The sequence below is a fragment of the Misgurnus anguillicaudatus genome, chromosome 17 (genome assembly GCF_027580225.2).
Source record: "Misgurnus anguillicaudatus chromosome 17, ASM2758022v2, whole genome shotgun sequence".
Classification (NCBI taxonomy): domain Eukaryota; kingdom Metazoa; phylum Chordata; class Actinopteri; order Cypriniformes; family Cobitidae; genus Misgurnus; species Misgurnus anguillicaudatus.
In genome coordinates this window covers 36116466-36139850 of record NC_073353.2, presented here as the reverse complement: position 1 = coordinate 36139850, position 23385 = coordinate 36116466, and the positions used below count along the sequence as shown (strand labels likewise).

Here is a 23385-nt window from a genome sequence, read left to right as displayed (position 1 = left end):
CCAACAAAAGTCTGGCTGCATGAAACTACATAGGGTTAAGGAAATGTTGAATTGCATTACCATCCATATAGGAAAAAAATACATTTATTTGGCCAAAAATATGTTTTAAATCTAAATACATTTTGTAGAAAATAAAGCATAATTTTGTTAAAGTTTTGATCTTTATATATTAACATAGTTCAAAATGTATTTCAGGGGCAACAAATCAATTTCTAATTTTACAACCCATAGGCCAAAAAATATATTTTTCATGGCCAAAATATAAAACTTTTTCTAAAATGTATAAAGTATAAAATATTTAAGTGCGTATAATTATTATATTATAAATATATTTTTGCAGTTGAAAATATATTTAATTTTAATCTTTTTAAAGCAACACTATGTAGTTTTTTACCTTTAAATAATGTCTCTAAAATTTTTTCAGTGATAGAACAACTTTTAACTGGACAAATTGTACTGTTGCTGCAACCTGAGCAGCCTCCTAGCTGCTACAAGCACACTCTGAAAGTGGCGGTGGAGGGTAGGAAACACAGCCCCACCCCCACCCCTCCCCCTGCCTGCAGAAGAGTGTCTAATACCAGGCACTGTTGCGCTTTTCAACCACATGGGGGAGATGTAAGTCATTTTTACATGGAAACTACATAGTGTTGCTTTAAACCATAAGACTATTTTAAAAACTACATAAATCAGGTTTGTAACATTCAAAGTTTTTCTTCATGTGACATGAATATAAATGCTTTAAAATATATTTATTTTTAAAATATACAAAAAATTTTTTGTATATTTTGAAATATTTAAAATTATATTTTTTTGCCATATGAAAAAGGTTGTAATTTTATATTTAAAGGAGGCTCTTAAGTTGTAAAAAGGCTGTAATTTCTTGAAACAGTATTGAAAAGAGCAGCTTTATAACTTTGAATCTAGAGTTGCTGATTGTGCTAAACGAATAGGAAAGTGTCACGACACCTCAAGCTCACCGTGTCAGACTCGCAGCTTCTGCCCACTGGTGTTTAATCTGCCGGTCAACCTCTCCAGCCCAGGGTCACAGGGAGTAATGGAGCGGAGCAGCATGGTCATTCCTCTGCCGACAGAGTGAATTAATGCTGTACGCCTGGTTACAGCTCTGACTGACAGCTGCAGTCTGGTTACAGAGGTGCAGGAACGGTTTTATTAATGCCAGAGATGAGCACACCCTTACCAATAAGCCTGCCAGCTTCAGAGCTGCTGTCAATATTCTCTCGGCACGCACGCACAGAGGAAGCCCTTGACAAAGGACAACAAGCATGGGTCCCTATACACAGTCAGCCCAAAGAAAAATAAAGGCATTAGTAAATAAATGTGTTTTTTGAAGAAACTCCCGTTAGGCTACCAGAAAGGCATAAACTATTGTGCACATAACTAGAGAGAGTCAATATCCCGGGGCTATGTGACTTTTTTTGAAAAGGATATTAAAAATAATTTAAAGCACCATACTCACAAAGAACAATGTTTTGATGATGAAATATTTGGAGCTGAGTATAACCACAAGCACTCGTGTTCATTATTAATGTCCATAATGTTTCCACTGATTTTAGATTGTATTAAATTCCATTCATTTATCCAATAGCCTTATTTAGGGTCCTTGATTTGTTACTTCTTATTGCAGGGGTTGAGAAACTTAATCTTATTCTAGGAGTCATGGTTAAGGATTTTTTTTTAATGCATAATGAGCTTAATTGACTTACACATAGATGCATGACAAGAAACTAGTTGACCAAGTATACTTCAAGTATGATCTGAAAGCAGTGGTTTGCTTCAATATCACTAAACTTTTGTAAAAAAACTCTTTGCTTTTTATGCCAATGCAATTTTTTTTTAATAAATAACATTTGGATAATTATGGGTGATTATTCTGGTGCCAGAGACATAATGAAATTGCTTTAGAGTTACATAATCCCATAATATAAGCAATAAGAAATCTTGTTGGAATTACAGATGAAAATCTAGTACCCTTGACATAATAAAATTACTTAAACATTACAAAATAATAAATACATTTGTTATAGTAAAGAGAAATATCACTTTGAATCAACATATTTATGTTAGACTACTTAAAGTAATTAAAATGTTTTGGTCTGACACGTACAAATTAATTGAGGATAATTATGTTGGTTTTACACAATCGGATCATGTGTTGCAACCCAGTCTCACCCCATGGCGTCAATATTTGACGACACTTGACCATGCGTCAATATGTTGACGCGGAGGGTATACCTTTCGCGTCATTTTTTGACGAACTGGGGACTTCAATACTATTAAGTCCGTTGCATTCTCTTTCCTATTTTCTTACCATTTTCGCGTCGGTTTAGGGTTAGATTTACATAATGACATCCCTACCCAAACCTAACCCTAACCCCAATGCCAGGTGACAACTGTTTAATTTTGCGTACCTAATAGTATTGAAGTCCCCAGTTCGTCAAAAAATGACGCGAAAGGTATACCCTCCGCGTCAACATATTGACGCATGGTCAAGTGTCGTCAAATATTGACGCCATGGGGTGAGACTGTGTTGGTGGGACCAATATACACATTAAAATTAAGTAAATTTAAAGGATTTTTTTCAGTGTAGGACAGAATGGAAACCACATTCATCTTTTCCCAATGCACATCGTCAAATAAATATTATAATCTTTCTATGTGGGATTGTCTGACACAAAATCCCTGTTTGGATCCTAAGGAATGAATGCGGCTAGGCTAAATGCTAACACATTCACGACGCGTTGTACAAAGATTAAGTGCACGCATTGAAAAAAGATAGGTATGTATTAATTTGTCTAAGTTGAGGTAAGAACATATTAAAATTTTGAAAAACTGTGGTGTTTTCCTTTAACACTCGATTTCCATTTTGACTCACTAAAGTAAGACAAGGACAAAGGCCCATTTGCTGCCAATTCAGACAATTTAGATATTCATATATGCCCCCGCTTTGTGGAAACTGTTTGCAATGAGAAGATGAATAAGTAATTTGACATTAATCTCTTTCTCTTACTCTGCATTTGTCCCATAGCATACCTTTGGAAAGATCTGACTGGTCTCTGATGTCTTTTTGACTTTAGTGTGTGCCCTGGAAAGAAAAGGGCCATCCATGCCATTGAAACAGGAAGGTTAAAATGCTAATTCACCCTTATTCTTCTTTCACGTTTCACTCGTTCATCAATGGAGTCCGGGTTGATGTTTTTAATTATTCTGTCAGTTTCAAAGAATTCCTCTTTCAAAGGTCTGAGCTCTCAGATAAATGTTATCCATGTGACAGCATATCTCTTTCTCTCTCTATGTGCCTGACTCTCAGCCTTAACTTAAGAGTAATAACAATAAATCGGCATACTTAAGGTTGGCAGAAGGAACAAGGCCAATTCACCTGACTAAGTACAATTTAATTTGACATCAGAAAACAACGTAAGTATAGGTATATTGTATATAGGGTGTTATACATGGAGTAGTCTCTGGCATTCTGGTGTCGCTATTTCAAAACAAATATGTCAAATTTTATCATTTGACTGGAGAAAAACCTTAAAACATTGTCCATTTAGGGCTACTGTAGAAACATGGTGGGGAGAAATGGCAACTTCCATGTAAGGGGACCCGCAGTGTAGATAAAAACAGCTCATTGTAAGGTAATAAAAACAATACAGTTCATTATGTAAGGTCCTTATACAACACTGATAATATAGTTTCAGCAGCAACAACCTAAACTGGACTAAAAGCAACTTTTGGTAGACATCCAAATAAAATCCATAACAATTTACAGCAGTTTATTTCTGATAACAAGGAAAATAGATGAGAAGTAAACTACCTTTGTTCATATATCATATCGAAGGTGTATCAACTAAAATGAATGTATACAATGTTTGCTACAGGTCCTTGAATTGTTGCCTGGCTGCCAAAACTTCTCCGTACAGTTGTGATGCATGCTCGCCATATCCCTCATCTTTAGCAAATCAAAACATTTTATTTTCGACATGATATTTCTTTCAGAGATCAGTTTAGCAACTAGCCAGACGGATAAATAAAAAAACACATGAAAACGCATGTGCCCAATAAAACCACTATAGTTATGTATATTATATTGCATTTCTGTCAAGAGATCCTTCTAAAAGTTACACAATGCACCTTTAAATGGATAATTTACCCCAAAATATTAACTTTTACTCATCCCCAAGTAATTTTCTTTTTTTTAATTATTTTTTTTGGGCCATTTTTGCCTTTATTGATAGACAGCAGTTTTTGAGAGATGACAGGAAAGTAGAGGGTGGAGAGAGGGGTATGGGATTGGCAAAGGACCTCGAGCCGGGATTCGAACTCGGGTCACCGGAAGTGCGTTTGCACCATATGTCGGAGCGCTGCCCACTACACCATCGGCTCCGACCCTCATGTAATTTGATCCCCCAATGTCGTCTTTGCAACGCAAACAGATTTTTTATAATGTTATGTGTGAGGTATTCTTGTAACTTTGGTAGTGGATGATGACTTAAAGGACCCAACAACAGCGATATCTACAAGAAGAAAGTATAAAAGTAAATGTCTTTAGGACAGTGAAGTTGAGTTACTTTTTTGGTCTTTTTACAAAAAACAACAAAAAATCTGCGTTTGGGTTCTGAAGAACAAAGAAAGACTTTAGGGGTTCAAATGGCATTATTGTGAGTAAATAATGAGTAAATTAAATAAGTTTTTGTTTAATTGTTAGAAAAATTCATGACATTCTGATCGAAATACTTATGCAGGGTTCACACCAGACGCGGTAGAAGCGGCAAGCGGAAGTGATTTACATGTTATGGGGCATACACACCAAACGCGAGTTCAACGATTTGCGCAAGTAGATTACATACAAAGTCAATGCAAAAACGCGATCAGACACGTCTTTGCGTGGGGTGATGCAAGTGACGCGAATTGGGCAGTGCGATTGCCGCGAAAATACACGCTTTTTGCCTCAAACGAAAAAATTTAGCATGACACAAAGTTAAATCCCGCGAGTAATCTAGAGCGAGCAACGCGATGTACGCATTTGGTGTGTACGTAGCATGCAAAGGCGCAAATAGGCATCCTATGGCGCGGATGGCGCGTTCTGTGCGAATTGAGCGTTGCCGCAGGAAACACGTGAGTTGAAAAATCGGAACTTTGGCGGATTTCCGTGCCGCGTTAACCAATCAGGACCTTGCTGTAGTAGTGACGTGTTTACAGGAAGTGAGCGGAGTCTCAGCAGAGTCGCAGAAGCCCCTCCCATGATGCGAATTTCCGCGTGAATGTCTCGAATGACTAGAATTTCACACGGAAATGAAGCCGTTCAAGTGCGAATAGCGCGTTTTGCCACCTCTACTGCGGCTGTTGTGAATGCACCATTAGATTAGGTTTTTTTACATAAACAACAACAAATAAAACAACAGGTAATATAATAACAAAAGTAACAAAAAATCAGCTACAACTGAAAATCTTAATGCAACAATTCAAATTTGAAATCGGGAGTCAAAAGTTCCTTCTACTGGCAAGATAAAGCAAAAGTAAAGTTTAACCATCAACTTCAAAGGGGGCACAGATGCACGGTTCAGACCAAATTAAAGTGTGCTGAAGGCAGATATTTGTAATGTCCTGGGGTTTGCGGCCCATCTCATAGCGCTACGCTGCTCTCTGACAGCAGGTGTGGCATCAGCGTACGAGAAGACAAGGTCACAGGGATTCCAGGCTAATAAATGGTGTTGAGATGGAGCGGCCGGTGGAGAGAGAGGCCGCTGAGCGATTCGCCACATACATCAACTCCACTGAGCAGAAAATTGAAATGGAAATCTGGGCCTTGAATGAGTGCAGATCCCATTGTCCCCCAGAACGCAATCTGATGATGTATGATATCTTTTAAGGCAGCCGGTCTTCACTCGCCGCTTCATTTTCAAGCCAAACTGGACAGGTGTGCCCATGTGAAACTTTGCAGGTGCGTCTGAATAAGGATCCCTGAAGTGTGATGATTTTTTACTGTGGCCATATCAGGTCAGTATGAACTCAAAGATCTCTATAGGAGAAAAGCAATGGCTGTTTATATGCATAGAAACACATACACTTGAGGTGCAGTGGGAATAAAGAGAAAATATACATCTTTTAGATTCAACTCACAAAAAATTTCAACAAGAGACCAAAACTTTAGTGATGCATTGAGGATTTGAATAAAAATATGCAGGAAAGGTGGGAAAAGATATAGCAACAAACTGCTCTTAAATTGCACATTTGAATAAATCAACTTTTTTAAATATTTTTTCTGCAATATATGGTCCCATAAGAGAAGATATTTTTTAAAACAATTATTTCTTATCATTGTGATGTTGGGTGAAATGAGACCTGGACATATTTTGGTGAGATTTCCCCTTTAAAAACGCAGTTCCTCTGGGCTGTGGAGAAGTCTGTAATGCAGGGACGAGAACTGATGCATTGAGTGTAGCAGGTGGAGGTGTTCGGAGGAGAAAAACTCCATCTGTTGAGGAACACTATGACTGAAGCAGCAGCTCAGACTTCATTAAGCAAATCACTGAAGAAAATCACAAAGCCGGCACAGGGAGAAACAAACTAATGGCCAAAACAACTTCATCACGTATGACAATCTCTGCAGGGCTTCTATTAAAGAGGTAGATTGGCTACTCCAAATTTAACATGTACTTTATCCAGAAAAAAATGGACAAGGAACCATTAAAATTACTGTTGGTCTATTGTTAAAATGACTGTTGAGGTGTTGAGTTGACTGTTGAAAATGTGTTTGCAGAATTTTTCATGAAAGTCTTAAAACTTCTTTAACTCTGTACCGGTTCCAAAATTAATTATTATGACTTAATATAAAATATTCCTTTAATTTGTAATGGTCTGTGACGGACCCAGTACCACATACGAGATACTTAGAAGCTTAGACTCTCTACTTTCTGCAGATATGCATCACTTTGACATATTTTACTGTAAGAAAGTTATTTACGCTTAATTTACACCATTACCCCCCTTTTTTATATAATATAATATTTACATAATTCATATTTTTCAAGTATGACAAACAAGGGCAAGTCTTATATCAAATGAAAGCTCTCACTCCCAGGAAGAAGGCCACATGGTTATTTTTGTTTTTCTATTGTCATCACATATCCAACAATCGTCGAATGAATAATGAGGTAAAAAAATCGTCTTTTGTAAATGTATGTGAAACTTGAGCGTGAACTGCATCAGATAGCACAGATAGCCACAAATGCTTCACCATCTTTTATCTTAGGTCCTACTCTAAACAATGAGTCCATTCACAGCATTTTCTTTGGTTGTGTGCATGAATAATCCCTTGCTATTTATTATATGTGCAAAACAAAAAGTATTTTTTATATGAAAAATGTATTTTCACACCCTGCTGGTAACAACCAAAACTGTCTGCAGTACAGGACAGAACCAGATTTATCCACTTTTCAAACAGTGTTTACAACACAAAAAAAGAAAACTTGGTGTTTCATCATATGAAAAACAACATAAATAACAATATTTGTCACAAACAGCAGCTTTTTATGTAACTTCAAAGGGTTTTCTTTAAAATGATATAAAGATATTGCATTTATTCTGTATGTGGTTAAGGGGACACTTCAAATATTTTAGGCGAAAATTGGATACAAAAAGGGTATTATTCCTCCCTTCAGTTGGGACAAAATAACTTTTGCATACATTATGACATGCATACAAAAATTCCTTTATCCTCTCTAAGCTGACATTAGATGGAATCAAACAAAACTGTCTGCAGGTTTCGTGACCACTCAGGGTCAGAGTTATACACTTTTAAATACAGACGTTAGAAAAAAAACCCATCAAAAAGCGCCTATTTATTTTTGTGTTTATTAGAGGACTGATAACACAACCCATTCTCACCAAAAAGCGTACAAATGACACGCAGTGTAATTATCGTGCAATAGATATGCCAAATCCCGCTTTTGGCGCATATAATACGCCAGTCCTTCCCATTCACTTATATGGCGAATCGTTTCGTGTCGTTTTATTTATTGTTTTCTCATTTGTTTTCTGTTACCATTGTCCAGGGTCACATATGGTCATAATTTATACAAATAGGATAATGCTAAGTTTATGCACTGGTTAAAGAAAATCAACCCTACATTTTATTTAGGAACATTAACTTTATTATGACAACAAAACACCCCTTCCATTTAATTGAAGTAATGCAGTATTTAAATAAATATCACTTTACAATAAGGTATCATTTGTTAACATAGTTCATATCAACTGTAAAATGTAGTAAGAATGAGCAACAGTTTCAGTGTTATAACTTATACATATTTGACTTGTTCACCTGCCCATTCATTCTTAATAATTGATGGTAAACAAACTTGGCTTGATGTCCTCGAAGGGAGCTCTGAACCATAGAGTAAATTTGAGGCCGGGGATCAAGCCCCAAGTTCACCAAATCTTTAGCTGTTTTTTCAGTCTGTGTGACATTTCTTTCATTTGATTTTGGAGTGAACTATGACCTAAACATGCAGCATCTTAGCCCTTGACTTTTTATTGCACAAGCAAGTCTTGGAAAGGGAAAATTCTGGATGCTAAAGCAAGTGCAAGAAGCCTTCAGGGCTTCCTTGGCTCACTCAACATGGGAGCAATACCAACTATATACATCATAAGCAGATCCCAGTTGATCGAGTTGATTTTTGGGCCTCTGTGTGCCAGTGGCTATTGATTGATTATTAATGGAAGACTGTATCCTGTATGACAATTTCAGATTGCACAAAATGCACAGAATTGATCAAAGATTTAACAGAAATACCACAATGTACTCTGAAACCTGGAGATTTAATTCATTGTTCATCCACTAGATGCTTTCACTTTGAGAAACGAAGATCACAAACTACAAAAACTTTGGGTGCCGTCCTTAAAAAAAACTTTCAGGAAGCTTGTGCTTGTTCCAAAATGTCATTTTAAAACTGGCCATGGAGGCTTGAGCCATTGATAGCATTCTAATGCAGTTATTAATGAAGTTATTAGAAAGAGAGCGAGAGTGACAGAGACACAGAGAGAGAAAGAAAAAGAGAGCGAGAGAAAGAGCGAGCGAGAGGGCGATCGAGCAAGCGAGAGGGCGATCGAGCGAGAGATTGTGTGAACGAGGCTACTTGTGTGTGTCTTCTAAACAGTGCTGTTATTGCCTCTGCACTGAAAAAAAACAACTTGTAAAATTTACTTAAAAAAAATCCTCGTAACAATTTGCACGAACTTTTTTTAAGTAAAATGTACTGCTTTTTTATAAGTAAAACTTACCTACTAAAATCTAATAAAATTTACTTAATAATGCATGATAAAACATATGTTAAATAATTAATTAAATGTTACTTAATTATTTTATTTAGAAGTAAGATTTATTTTAATCGTTTAGGTAAAGTCTATTAAGTTTTTTTTTTTGTGAAAATTTAAGCATTGCTGTCCTAAAAATATTAAATAAATCGTATTGTTTGTTATTTTCTTTAACATATTTCTATGGACCTAGTTATTTTTAGTGTTATAAATGGCATTATAACACCAAATTCATGACTGACAACAAGTCAGTCATTGAATAAACTTGATTCAGAACAGAAACGCACACAAACTGTGTTTCTGACATGCATTATCAGCACTGTGGAGAGAATTACAATACAATGTTCTGAACAGGGTTCATGTAAAGAAACACTGATCACCTGAACAGTGACTTCACAAAATTATTATTTACAACAAATCAACATCAATAATATCAGAGCTTAAACCTTTATGACATTTTGGTAACAAATATTTAAAAAGTTAAAGTTCTTATCAGTTCTTATTCTGTGATAAAGCTTAAAAAATCAAAATATTCAGGCGCAAAGAATTGTGGGTAATCCTTACAACATGTGCAAATAAATGTAAGTAAATTTTACTTAGATTTTTTAGTTTAATGGATTTAATATTTTTAAGTAAAATGAACTAAGATTTTTTACTTTTTTTTACTAGTTTTTGATTAAAATTTACTTAATTATTTTAGGACTATGTGCAGTGACTATAAAACAGTTAAATAATACAAGAAAATATCTAATAAGACTTACTATTCCCACACAGTTCATTTTTTACATGAATTAATTGTGTATTTATCATCATTTTACTTAGGAAAATGTAGTTCTCAATAAATGTTAATATTATTATGTAGAAATTATGAGAGTTAATCTAATAAATATTACTACACCAAAAAGTTCGTTTTTTCAGTGTGAAAATCGTCTGTTATGTTGTTTTTGTTAGTCCGCTATTACAGTTAACTATGTGAAGTGATATGGAACTGTAATGTGGTCAAGAGAGCTCCCTGGAACTAAGTTTGCCATGCGTTTCCCAGAAAATAATTGCACACCTCAGAGCGTTCATCAGCCAATCAGATTCATGCATTCGACGAACCCGTAGTATAAATATAGTTTTATTAAATTTTTCCTCACACCAACACAACAACTAAAATACTAAATATGAAAGAAAAAAGTAATAGATTCATGAGACACTGCTGGTTTGATCAACCCAACACAAATAAAAATGTTATTTCTGACCATCAAACACGGATACATTAGAGCCTGCAGGAAATTATAAGTGTCTGAGATCAGACTGTGGGGTAAGCGGAGTGAGCAAAAACTTACGCCCGAGGGCCCTGTCTGGATCTCACGTCTGAATCTTTCTAAGCAAAAGTTGTGACCAAGAAATAGTAATATTGAGTAACGGTTATTCCGTCTACCGAGCTATTATGACATTCAAAACAAGCAGCTGAAAGTGTTACCTGTCATTCTGGCTTTCAATTTCATGGCGGAAGAAGGTAGTTCCCCAACAAAGAGGTTTTTAAAATCATTCCATTGTTTTATAATTTTTTTTTCAAACTTGTGACATCAAGTTTCAAATATGCGGGTACGAGCCTGCAGCCTAATCCCAGCCGTGATGATATAGAGCTATATCACACTTCTACTCAAGTGATATTGCTGAAATGTTTTACACTGACTAAATAAGCTTTTTGTGGACGTATGGTTTGTTAGGATATGACGATATTTGGCCAAAATACAACTATTTGAAAATCTGAGGGTATAAAAAAATCTAAATATTGAGAATTTGCCTTTAAAGTTGTCCAAATGAAGTCTTTAGCCACACATAATACTAATGATAAATCTCTTTTCTTTTTAAATATATATTTACGGTAAGAAATTTATGAAAAGTATTCATGCAGCATAATATCCAACAATTTTGACCTATACAATGTATTGTTGGCTATACCTGTGCGACTTATGGCTGCCCTGCTGAAAAAACAATAAAACCCTTACAGAAAATTCTAATGGTTTCCCTTAAAATACCAATAGGAACCATTAGCTTTTACCATTAAAACTAATACACTGTAGTGTTTTGGGCCATATTCCATTAGAACCAATAAAATTCCCAATAAAACCATTAGAATTTTCTGTAATGGTTTTATTGTTTTTTTCAGCAGGGTGGTTTTGTGGTCCACAGTCACATATTTTACTTTATAGTTCAACATGAATAGTAAAGTACAAGTACATGCACACACACACACTTGATAAATAAATAGGAATCCAGGAAAAAAAAACACACCAATATACAAAGGTAAACTAAGATTTTTTTTATTTCTTTCTCTTTTTTTGCTTATGTATATATAGATTTATTTTTGTTCCTTTTTTTCTACATACAAGTCCATTTTTAAAGTATGTCGTCATGCTGGGTGCAGCTTCAGTGAAGTAGCTCATGCAGGTGACCCATGTGGATATTACGAAGGACAGGCAAAAGACGGTGTGGACCGAGATTGAGCTGGGTCGTGTCGGCACGCCGCCGGACTCCACGCTACAGTCACCAAATCACAAGACGTTTAAAAACGGGCTGGCCAGGAACAGAGGAGGAAGTACGTCTCTAACACACGGCTCAGTTTCCGCAAAGAAACAAATAAACAGGAGAAGGTACCGTCTTAGGGACCGAGTACATTGTGACATCACTGGCATCTTGCGCCATCTAAACGTCTTCTCGACAGTAGAGGCATACGGAGGCAAAGCTCTGACTGCCGGAAGGTGAAGAGGAAAAAATAGGATGATGCATAAAAAGTAAAAATCCCACAAGTCTGCTGTCCTTGAAATGTCACTCACAGAAAAAGGTACTTTTTGCTGAGCCACATTTATGCAGAACTGACTGTGCTCATTAATTTCAGGGCGTAATCTTTTCCATTAGAGTAAAGGGAGTCAAACTCTACAGTCATTAATCATTACAGTACCATACTGTAGATTCCCTGTACGCTTATAGGGGGCCTTCAAAAATGCATTAGTGCCAGTCATATCCTAGCAGGCCACAAGAGCCCCTTTCCTTGCCTCTGCACCAAAAAAGACCTTGAACAAAAATGCATGTTGCTTTTCGAGCCAAGAAAAAAAATACAATTCCAATGGAGTCGACTGGGTCAGTATTTCAGAGGGTCAAAATATATTTACAGCAGTACATCCACCTTTAACAAGAATGCTGAGAATGTCCTTGAGCCGGTCCTGACTGAACAAACTCAAACGTACACCATAAAAAATACATTAGTGAACGAAAGAAGAAAGTCGAGGGAAAATGTAAAACGCTGAACAATCTTTGCACCTACAACTTTCTCGTCTTTAAAAAATAGTTCGCATTTGTTTCAATGTTTGAAGGAAAATAAAATTGACATCTTTGGTGAACATTCCACATCGATCTTAAAGTCTTTTTGCCTCAACGTCTTCGCAGAATGCCAACTTGGCTCAGCAGCAGGTGCACAGATGAACACACTCGAACGGACAAACAAACAAACACACACACTGCTGGTTTCTTTAAAAAGGTTTCAAATGTTGCTAAAGAAACCTGATGCTATTGTAGGGTATGAAAAGGGAGCACCTTTTACCTATCAATACATTATAAATACTTATGAGGGTTTATAATTCACCTCGAAACAAAACCCTCAAGTCAAACCTGTGCACTGAATTTTCATTCGTGGGTAAACTGTTGCTAATTTATTATGCTTTTTTTGTCAAATCATACGGTCAAAATGTGACAGCAACTTAAAAATAAAGGTTTTGAAAACACCATAAAAGAACCATTTTTGGTTCCCCAAAGAAATGAACAATTTCGAACGGTTCTGTAGGTTCTTTATGGAACCATACAGCCTGATAAGAAGCATTTTGCAATGTCAGAAACAAGGTACACAAGCTTTCACCAGGACAGTACTGTTTGTAAAGGTAATTACATGTCCCATGTAAGTAAGAGCTCAGATGCAAAAGCCGCTAAGCGTCATCTCCATCCAAAATGAGATAATGATTTTAACCAAATGCTTTCGGCATGTATTATACAGTCATCAAAAACTTTTGCATCAAATCCGCCTAATCCCGGCCTCTGGCAATTCAGAAGATCCAGTTTGTTGGGAGAATCCCCCAATGCCACGGCGATTATTCAGCAAAGCCCTCAAAGTGCATGGACGAATTGCATGAACGATGGCACGCGTACATCTAATTTCAATTGTTGACCTGCAAGAGTTGTTTACCAGGTTAAAGGAGGTTTACTGAATATGCAAGGAATAATTGACGACAGGCAGTTTAATTATTAGAAAATAATGCACACCAAAGGTGGTAATGTGGAGTGCCATTACACATCGGATGTGCATTATTTTCAGTTATGCCACAAGGCTGTTGAATGCATTATTCTGATTGGTTGAGAAATGTTCAACGGTTATGCATTATTTTTCGATAACCATACATCTAACTTCAAATGTCTTAAAATCAGTCCTTCCAGAAAACGCAGGTTTTTTGTAATTGTTGCGGGCAAAAATCCTTCATCTTGCGGCACGGTTTCTTAAAAAATGCGATGGAATATGCGGGATATTTATGCAATTTTATGCAATGAAATTGCGGGAACTTGCCAAAATTGCAGGGAATTAGCAAAAAACTGCAGCTTTTCATTGATGTTCACGTCGCGTAATTATGTCACTTCCTAACATTCCCATGACAATAGGGGACATGGCTGCGCATGTGTGAAGTGTGCAACATTTTTCAACTTTCTGCTAAAATATATGTGACTTTTTGCTATGAAAATGCAGGGATTATGAAATCATGCAAGCCCGCATATTTTGCGAGCACAAATCTGCAATCTATGCGGCGAAAATGCGGCATATTTAAAAAATGCAGCGTTTCACTATTTTTTTGTGAAACGCACACCTAATCTGTAAAATATCTAAATGTCAGATTTGTGTCATGCCGCATTACCACCTTGGTTGTGCGCATTATTTTCGAATAATTAAATTGCCCATCCTCAATTATTCCTTACACATTTAACAGGTTAGGTGTGCGGTTATCGATAAATAATGCATTCTCGTGAAACATTTATATCAGAATAAAGCATTCAACAGCCTCGCGGCATAAATTAGGATATTGACAAAATGTTTGACGGAAAAGTGACTGGATGGAAATTTTTGCATGTACTTTTGCATTATATTTTTTAAATACAAATGAAATGAATAAAGTTAAATAAGGCATTTCTATTACTGACTAATAATCTTTTCATTGCCATTAAAGTTAAATTTACTAAACATGAACATAAGAGTCATGCTCATTTACAAGAAAACATGTCAGACGCAGGGTTTTGCATCTGGGCTCTTCAAATTGGTTATCTTTACCAAAATGTACCTTTTAGGTATAGATGTGTACTTTTTGCAAGAGTACCACCTTAGTGACAGCGCGGGTAGGAACCTTTATTTTTAAGAGACTGTCCAATGTACATAACTTTGTTAAGATATCTTACAGTAATATTTCTGTAAAGTAAATACCACCAATGATCAACTTAATTAAAAACTAAATCAGAATGACAGAAAACAGATCTGTGGTCACATTCGCTGTAACCTTACCAGTCAAACATGCTGCACTGGATAAGCCATAAATCAAAGAGAGCCTGCGCTCTCGAATCACAACCTTGTAGAGCAGAGGTCTCCACAGGAGAAACCTCATTCTCAAGGACTTTAGCCTGACAAAAGCAGTCTTTCAGGAGGAATGCAGGCATCAAGGTCTATGAATAAAAAAAATCTCAAACAAAATACAAAATTCAACCCTCAACTGCAAACCCCACTCTCTTCTGCATGCAGAGATGGCTTGCGTTAATAATAAACGTGCATCGATTTTTAGACCATTCCTCCACCTTAAAAGTCTTAACACATTACAATAAAGTTGTATTTGTTAACATTAGTGAATGTATTAGTTTACACAAACTAACAATACGCAATATAGTTTTTTTTTACATTTATTCACTTTTGTTAATGTTAGTTAATGCCAATACAATTGTTAATTAATTGTGCATTAACTAATGTTAACAAATACAAGTTTTGATTTTAAAGAGCATCTATTATTCCATTTTTACAAGATGTAAATACAAGTCTCAGGTGTGCCCAGAATGTGTCTTTGAAGTTTCAGCTGAAAATACCCCACAGATCATTTGTTATAACATGTTATATCGTGGAGCACCCAAATGTGTCTGTACCTTTAAATGCAAATAAGCTACAGCTCCTCACTTATTTGCAAACAGACAGCACTTTCACTTAAAATAAATCTGATTAATACAGTCTGTACAACTTGCTTGTCTATTGAGACTGCTTTGGTTTATGGGGATTAAATTTGTTTGTTTTTTTATTGTAGGGTTGCTGTGTTCACACATAGCCAACATGCATGTATAGTGAGCAATGCAGACAACTGGTTTCTCCATACAAGAGGCGTCTAGAAGCTGTAATCACAAAGGCGTTTCTACAAAGTTTTAAATAAAGTGTGTCATTTCACTTTACTTATTATGACTCAACTTGTATACTTAAATGTTCTGATTTCAATATTTGGCTGATGGCTACATCTGGTTAAAATTTTGTGTCAAAATCCCCTTACTGATAAAAATGCTGATGTGCCAAATACTTATTTTTCCCGCTGTATGTCCAAACACCTTGTAAAATGGATTTTGCATAATAGGTGCACTTTAAAAATATATTAGTATATGCTAAAATTAAGATGAACTAAGATTAATAAATGCATTGTTAGTTCATGTTAGCTAATGCATAATAATGCTAATGTATGTAAAGTATTACCAAAATCTCTTATGCCCTGATCTGAGACCTGCAATGACTAAACACAGCCTCAATGTTACAGGAATAGTTCAACCAGTAAATTCTGTTATTATTTACTCTCTTCATGTCTTTCTAAAACCATGTTCCACAACTTGACATCAATGACCATGACCAGGCAAAAAGATTTAGCGTGAAGATTCTGTAAATAAGTATTGTGTATGTTAAAGTAATAACTGCATACAGTACACCACAAAAGTGATTAAATGATTATTTTCAGTTTTGGGTGAGCTACTCCTGTAACATCAGCGTAATGCCCATCACACTAACAGATACATCAGATCTGCTGCTTAAATTCAGTACGGTCTAAAAACTAAATTCGAAAACAATAGGGGCTTTCTAAAATGGTCCATTTTATAGTCAATTGTAAAGTTTTGTCCATATAAAGGGCTTTGAGCAAGGCCTAAATCTGAGCCTCGCACAAAAACATACATGCATTTAAGACCCCGGAAAACATTTTTTTTAATAACATCAATGCACTTTGGATGCATCAATAACAACTTCTCTTCAGATTCAAATTAAAACTACATAGAAATACAATTTATGTTTTCAAGCTCTCAAGAAACCATATGCAAATAAAAATTTCCAAATTGAAAACTATTTCGACTAGAAAGACGGCGTATGCTAAAACTACGGCAAAGTATGTCTATCTAAAGGGACCATGCTTCTCCCTTCACTTAGTTCGGAAAGGGTCAGAATAAAAAATATAAATATGCTTATGTTTTGCATATTAAAGAGAACCATGCTCGAAAAGTTGAGACAGCATTCGAATAGGCTGGACCAGAAAACCTTCGAACCCCACAGCCGACCTGAAGCCATGTGACATGCGCATTTATGGCATCATGGATTTTTCCGAACAACCCGCTCTCGCAAAACACAACTAATAAAATCTCTAAAAACAGTTTTCCAGTTAAAACTGACATGACTTCCGGTCATCTGCTCTAGGCTAATGCCACTACTTCGAAAAACAAAGAAACAAACACTAATTTTTAAATGACAATCTGCTCCTGCATTACAAAACAATAGGTGTGAGTTCACACAAAGAGCAAAATGCCAGACGCTAAAGGGTTCTTGGTTTGTCCGTGAACAAACGGCTTCACGCACACACGCACACACTCATACATCAATTGAAGTATTAACAGCTGGTTGTTGTCGCGTCTTTTGTTTGCTCCCTTCAAGAGTTCAGAGAGAACTGGTCCTGTTCGATGGGTTTTTTAACCCAAGCACCGAGACCCGCTTTGTGAAAGGCCTTGATGAGCGTTTGCTTCGCTGTGTGGTACTCCACGGCGGCTTGTTTGGCTTCGTGGTACGAGCTGGGCTTGGGCACTTTGATCCGCAGGGTCAACGAGAGCTGCAGAGAGAAAGAGAGAAGATCAGTTATTTTATTTTACTTTGTTCATATTGAGGTTTAGTTATTTAAAAACAAATGTGCATTTGTTTAGTTAAAAAGTTACAGGGACTAAAATCCTATTCAGAGTAGTTTTTGAAAACGAATAAACAATAGATTTCATCTGTGGGCGTGTTCACATCATACTTCACCGGACCAAAACATGACTGTGTACCCGAGGATTTTTCTCAATTTAGTAGCCTTTATTAGACCCCAACAGTTTACAGTTTCAATGCAGTTTAAAATTGCAGTTTCAACGGTCTCTAAACGATCCCCAAATGAGGCATAAGGGTCTTATCTAGCAAAACGATTGTCATTTTTGGCAAGAAAAATAAAAATATGCACTTTTAAACCACAACTTCTCGCTTGCACCAGCCGTGTGACCTCATGTAATGTGTAAGGACGTTGAAAGGTCACGCATTACATATGTCAAACGCACATTTGCGAACCAACTGACACAAAGACATTAACTCTTTCCCCGCCATTGACGAGTTATCTCACCAATTAAAAGAAAACGTTTCCCTGCCAATGACAAGAATTTCTGGCTTTCCACAATACCGCAACTTACACAACCCGGAAGTAACACCTCACGTGAAAGAACCAAGTTAACTTAAAGCGTAACTAAACCCCTGGTCAGAGCCTGACTCCACCCACTGGCAATATTTGAAAAATGCAAGAAAAGTGGGCAGATCCCAACGAAGATAAGGGGACGAACTAAGCTCGTACCAAGCATGTGGTGAGATCGTAACAAGGGCGTGGTGAGCTTGAACCTTCTTACGTCACGAGTTACTTTTTGGACCCAACATCCAATAGGAAAATTCAACTGCATTAGCCACCGTTCAACCTGAAGAGGGCGGCACTCAGACGGTTTTACACCATATATTGTAGTATTGAAACACTTTATATCCAAATGTCAAAAAACTTACTAAAATCAATGAACAGCACTAATAAAGCCCCATTCTTACAGATCAGTAACTAAAAAAAGTTGGTTAAGGGTTTAGTTACTCTTTAAAATTCAAGGACTTTCCAGGTTCAATACCCTCAAATTCAATGACTAAATGTGGGGACACATTTCAAGTGAGAGCAAGGTTACATCGAGTTACCTTTTAAGATATATTGTTACAGCTCCCTTTTGAGGGAACTCGCCCTGCGTCACTGCGGTGACACTTTGTGGACGCCTCCAGGGGTAAGTGCGTCTGAATGTGTATATCAAATTCAACCAATGGTGAGGCTTAACAACAAAGACAGGGTGACGCGGGAGCCAGAAAGTATATCGTTATCTGAAATATTGCCAAAGACGGCGTTACAGGGATGCAGAAAGTATGGCAGGGAGACGCAGCGTCTCGTTCCCTTCTCAGGGAACAACAGTTACATACATAACCAAAGATGTTTTCATTTGTCAAACACCACTATGCAAAAAGGCATTTTGGTATGAATCAACATTCGCATACAGAAGATATAAGCATTTAAAGCGAACAGTTTAGCTGTTTAGTGTGCTTAAAAAGTCAAGAATTTTTATGATATTATCCTACACTACACAGGGAATTATATGGATTTTTTCCAGAAAACTTCTTGCATAAAATAGATTAAAGCACCTTCAATGACCTGTATCTATGTATGTATATTTTCAAAAACTTCCCAGGGCCTTACATTTTTTCCCTCCAGATTCACAAACTTTCAAGGATTTCAAGGACCCGTGGGAACCCTGAAGAACTCTGTGTATGTTTTAAGGATTGCTCTGCATCTCTCTAGTCCTTCACAAAAATGGAATTATCTCAGCTTTTTGCTCAAAAATTGGTGTTTTTGAATAAACCTACCCATATTTGAGAGGTAATAAAAAGAACAAAAGTAGGATGAAATTTGTTTGTTTGAAAGCAAAAGGTCTGTTTTTTCATTTGATATATTCTTACAATATATTGTATATTGTTACTATATTTGATACAATGTTTCAGCAGTAAATATGGCAGGCAAGGAGATGCAATAATAAACTTTACCTTGGAGTGCAGTCGCACCCAACGGCTGTACAGGGCTTGTTTACACAGACGTGAAGGTCTGCCAACGTCATCCTTCCCCGTGGTGGCATTAATGACTTCCAGAGCCTGGTCACCTACAGTCCAGTTCACACTGAAATTGGGAGCTTTTCCTGGCTGTCGTGCCTCAGCGTTACTGATGCCTTCAAACACACAAACCACAGGGGAAGTTGAAACCAAACATGGACACTTTCTAATTCTTTTGACAATGACAAAGAGAGTGGAAGGTGACATAATTCAGTTAAGGTGTTTCCTTGTAAACTATGATGAAGATGGCAGCTTGTTAAAAAGAAAGCCGTTAAATGAGACCGTGGTGTTTTAAAGGAACACGCCCACATTTTGGGAATTTAGCTTATTCACCGTATCCCCCAGAGTTAGATAAGTCCATACATACCTCTCTCATCTCCGTGCGTGCTGTAACTCTGTCTGACGCAGCCCCCGCTAGCTTAGCTTAGCACAAAGACTGGAAATGCATGGCTCCAGCTAGTATACTGCTCCCAATAAGTGACAAAATAACGCGATAATTTTCCTATTTATGTGTTGTGATTTGTATAGTCAAACCGTGCACAAACAACAAGGCGATACGAGACACAGCGATCCTTCAACAGTACACACACCGAGAACTACACCCTCCGAAGACGAAGCACTGCCGCATGGGCGGAGTGATCTGCTCGCAGCACACGAGAAGCCCCTGGTGAGGAGCAGAGAATTCGGTCAGAATTGTGCAAATCACTCCGCCCATGCGGCAGTGCCCCGTCCCCAGAGAACACAGCTCTCAGCATGCACACTGCCAAAAGATCGCTGTGTCTCACATCACCTTGCCACCTGTACACGGCCCGACCACACAAATCACAACACACAAATAGGAAAATGATCGCGCCACTCCGTCACCCATTGGGAGCAGCACACCAGCTGGAGCCATGCATTTCCAGTCTTTGTGCTAAGCTAAGCTAGCGGGGGCCGCGCCAGACAGAGCCACAGCACGCACGGAGATGAGAGAGGTATGTATGGACTTATCTAACTCTGGGGGATACGGTGAATAAGCTAAATTCCCAAAATGTGGGCGTGTTCCTTTAATACGTAAGGTCTACCCATGATACGCAAGATGCACCCATGTTCGAAAAAAAAAACTTTCCCTGGTGAAGTGCATTCAGCACAGAAATACTCGGTCACACGTCCAAATGCTTTTTTGACACTTTTCCTATGTTTAGCATGAGGGATCAAACTCCTAACTGTGTTAATAAGTCAGAATGCATGAAATACTCTTAAACCCCCTTCTAATATGTACAGCTTTGCAGTGGGAACCCTTTGAAACTGCTTTAAATGTTTTGCTACGTAGATTTTTAGCGTCGTCAAGTGGTGAAATTGTGAATTGCAACCAACAACTCCACAACTCACCTCTCCCTTTCAAAATGCATAGAAAAGCTACGGTTGCCGCCACAGGACAAACAAGTCATCGACAGAGACAATGTGGTGGCAAAACGTGCTTTTTAAAACCGTTTGTCAGCTTAGGGCTACTCTAAAAACTACAAGTAATTTTTTATGCCTCTATTTGAGTGGGAACAAAAACATGGGGTTTTCATGCGTGTACCTTTAAATGCAAATGAGCTACTGTTCAACACTTCCTTACCAAGAAACCATATTGAGTTAAAAACGATCTGATTCCTATGAATACAGTCTAACACTGTACTATGGACAGTGGTCAACTCGATGAGGGTGGAAACTATGGTAATGCAGTCTAGTCAGTGGCTGTGGGCGGGGATTTATCAGTATGACATCACATTGAAAATAGAATCCAAACGGCATGTCTAATGAGACTGCTTTGGTTTAATGGAGATTAAAAAAGAACTAGAGGATGGATTTTTTTCATTGTAAAGTGGTTGTGTTCACACTGCCAACACACATTTATGTCCAAACACTTTGTAAAAGTGGATTTTGCATAATAGGTGCGCTTAACCTAACCTAAACCTTTTAATACTGTCAAAAATCTTCTCTTTCTATCTCAAGAACAATTTTCTTTCCATCAAAAATTAAAATTCTGACTATAGTCCGTTCAATCGGGCGCATGTGCGGTGACGCGATAAGCGTCTGGTCCGAACTTTACTTCCAGTTTCTGTTTGTTTAAGGGCCTGACTAGTTGCTGAAACTGAACTCTTAAACAAAAATCTCGTTGAAAATAACAAATGTTTTGGGTTCCCATGTTTATTTTGCTTGCTATATAAATAAAGTACTTTAACTCTTTGGCCGCCATTGACGAGATATCTCGTCAATTAAGAGAAAACGCTTCCCCGCCAATGACGAGATTTTCCGTCTTGCCGCAACTTATACAACCCGGAAGTAGCGCCTCACGTGAAAGACAAAGAACTCCGTGTATGTTTTACAGATCGCTCTGCATCTGATCTCTATCAAAAGTCCTTCGCAAAAATTGAATTATCTCAGCTTTTTGCTCGAAATTGGGTGTTTTTGAAGAAACCTACCCATGTTTGAGAGGTGATTACAAGAGAACTCATCAAGGTAGGATGAAACGTTTTTTTTTTTTTTTTTTGAAAGCAGAGGGTCTGTTCTTTCATCTGATGTATTGTTTGTTTATATATTTAAAGAACAACATTTTCTGGAAGGCATTAAACTTTTGAGAAAATCATGAAAAATGCTGGCGCTGGCTGGCATCTTTTTTTAAAACGCTTGCGGGGAAAGAGTTAAAAGGACTTTGTTGTTACTTATTCTTCGCGGCGTTTACCGTAAGTTACGTGATGACCACGAAAGCTGCTTGTTTATGTTGTTACTGCTGAAACGGTCTATACTATTAATACAACCTGATCTCACAAATTTTCGTGTTATAGTCACGGAATATTTTTGCTCATTTATCCGTGTCATTGTCACGGATCTCCGCATTTTTCCGTGTCCGTACCATGGACTTTCTGTTCCGTGTCAGTTTCATGTATTGGTTACTCAATTGTTTCTCCTATTTTCTTACCATTGTCAATTGGGTTTGGGGTTTTTCTGTTACATAAATTGACATCCTAACCCAAACTCCAAATCTAACCCCAAACCCACGTGACAACGGTTTAAAAATAGGAAAAATAATTGAGTAACCAATACGTGAAACTGACAAGGAAAAGAAAGTCTGTGGTATGGACACGGGAAAATGCGGAGATCCGTGACAATGACGAATAAATTAGCAAAATATTCCATGACTATACCACTGAACTTTGTGAGATCATGTTGTATTAATAATACAATCAAATAGTTACATAATGAAAGGATATTGCCATTTGAACTATTATCATGCCGTTTTCTCAGTGGTTGGTAATGTAGCTTGGATGTAGTAACCAAATGAAACGGTGTGTCTATAGCACAGGTGAAAGCTACAAAGCGGTATTATATCTTCCAAAGCCCAAATAAGAGAAATCTACTCTGTCACTTGGTATTCAGGCACCACATAAATTACTTAAAATGCGTGAGCCTGAGATTGAGGGCGGCTCATCGAAATTCCAGTAATTCTTCATCCGAGTAGGAAATTGAAGGTGAGTGTGGGAAAACTGCCCATCTAGTAAATGATAATATAATTGGACATAAGGTCGGCCGGGTAATGCTCTCTCACCGCTGAGCAGGGGCCGGTTGAGCGAGAATTGCTGGGGCAGGTCTTCAATGTCAGCGATCCTCTGGTACATGGCTCGGGAGAGATGATCAGCGTGATACAGGCTGCCCAGAATGATGCTGGAGAAGTAGATGGGCTCGGTGAAGTAGCTCATCAGAGAGCCCTGGACACCCACCACGTTCCACCTGAAGAAGACAGACAC

The 23385-nt window shown here is 37.4% G+C and overlaps 1 protein-coding gene across 2 annotated transcripts in view; it reads right to left on the bottom strand.

Annotated features, from left to right (window-relative positions):
• Positions 1-11632: 11632 nt before the first annotated feature.
• Positions 11633-23385, bottom strand: part of adarb1b (adenosine deaminase RNA specific B1b) — a 197801-nt gene continuing 186048 nt past the window's right edge. For both annotated transcript variants that reach the window (XM_055214837.2, XM_073854699.1), the window contains exons 10-12: positions 23187-23368; positions 19550-19728; positions 11633-17519 (exon numbers count right to left, since the gene is read on the bottom strand). In XM_055214837.2, coding sequence (XP_055070812.1) covers positions 17343-17519; positions 19550-19728; positions 23187-23368 — 538 coding nt within the window. In that variant the 3' untranslated portion in view covers positions 11633-17342. The remainder of the gene's footprint in view (positions 17520-19549; positions 19729-23186; positions 23369-23385) is intronic.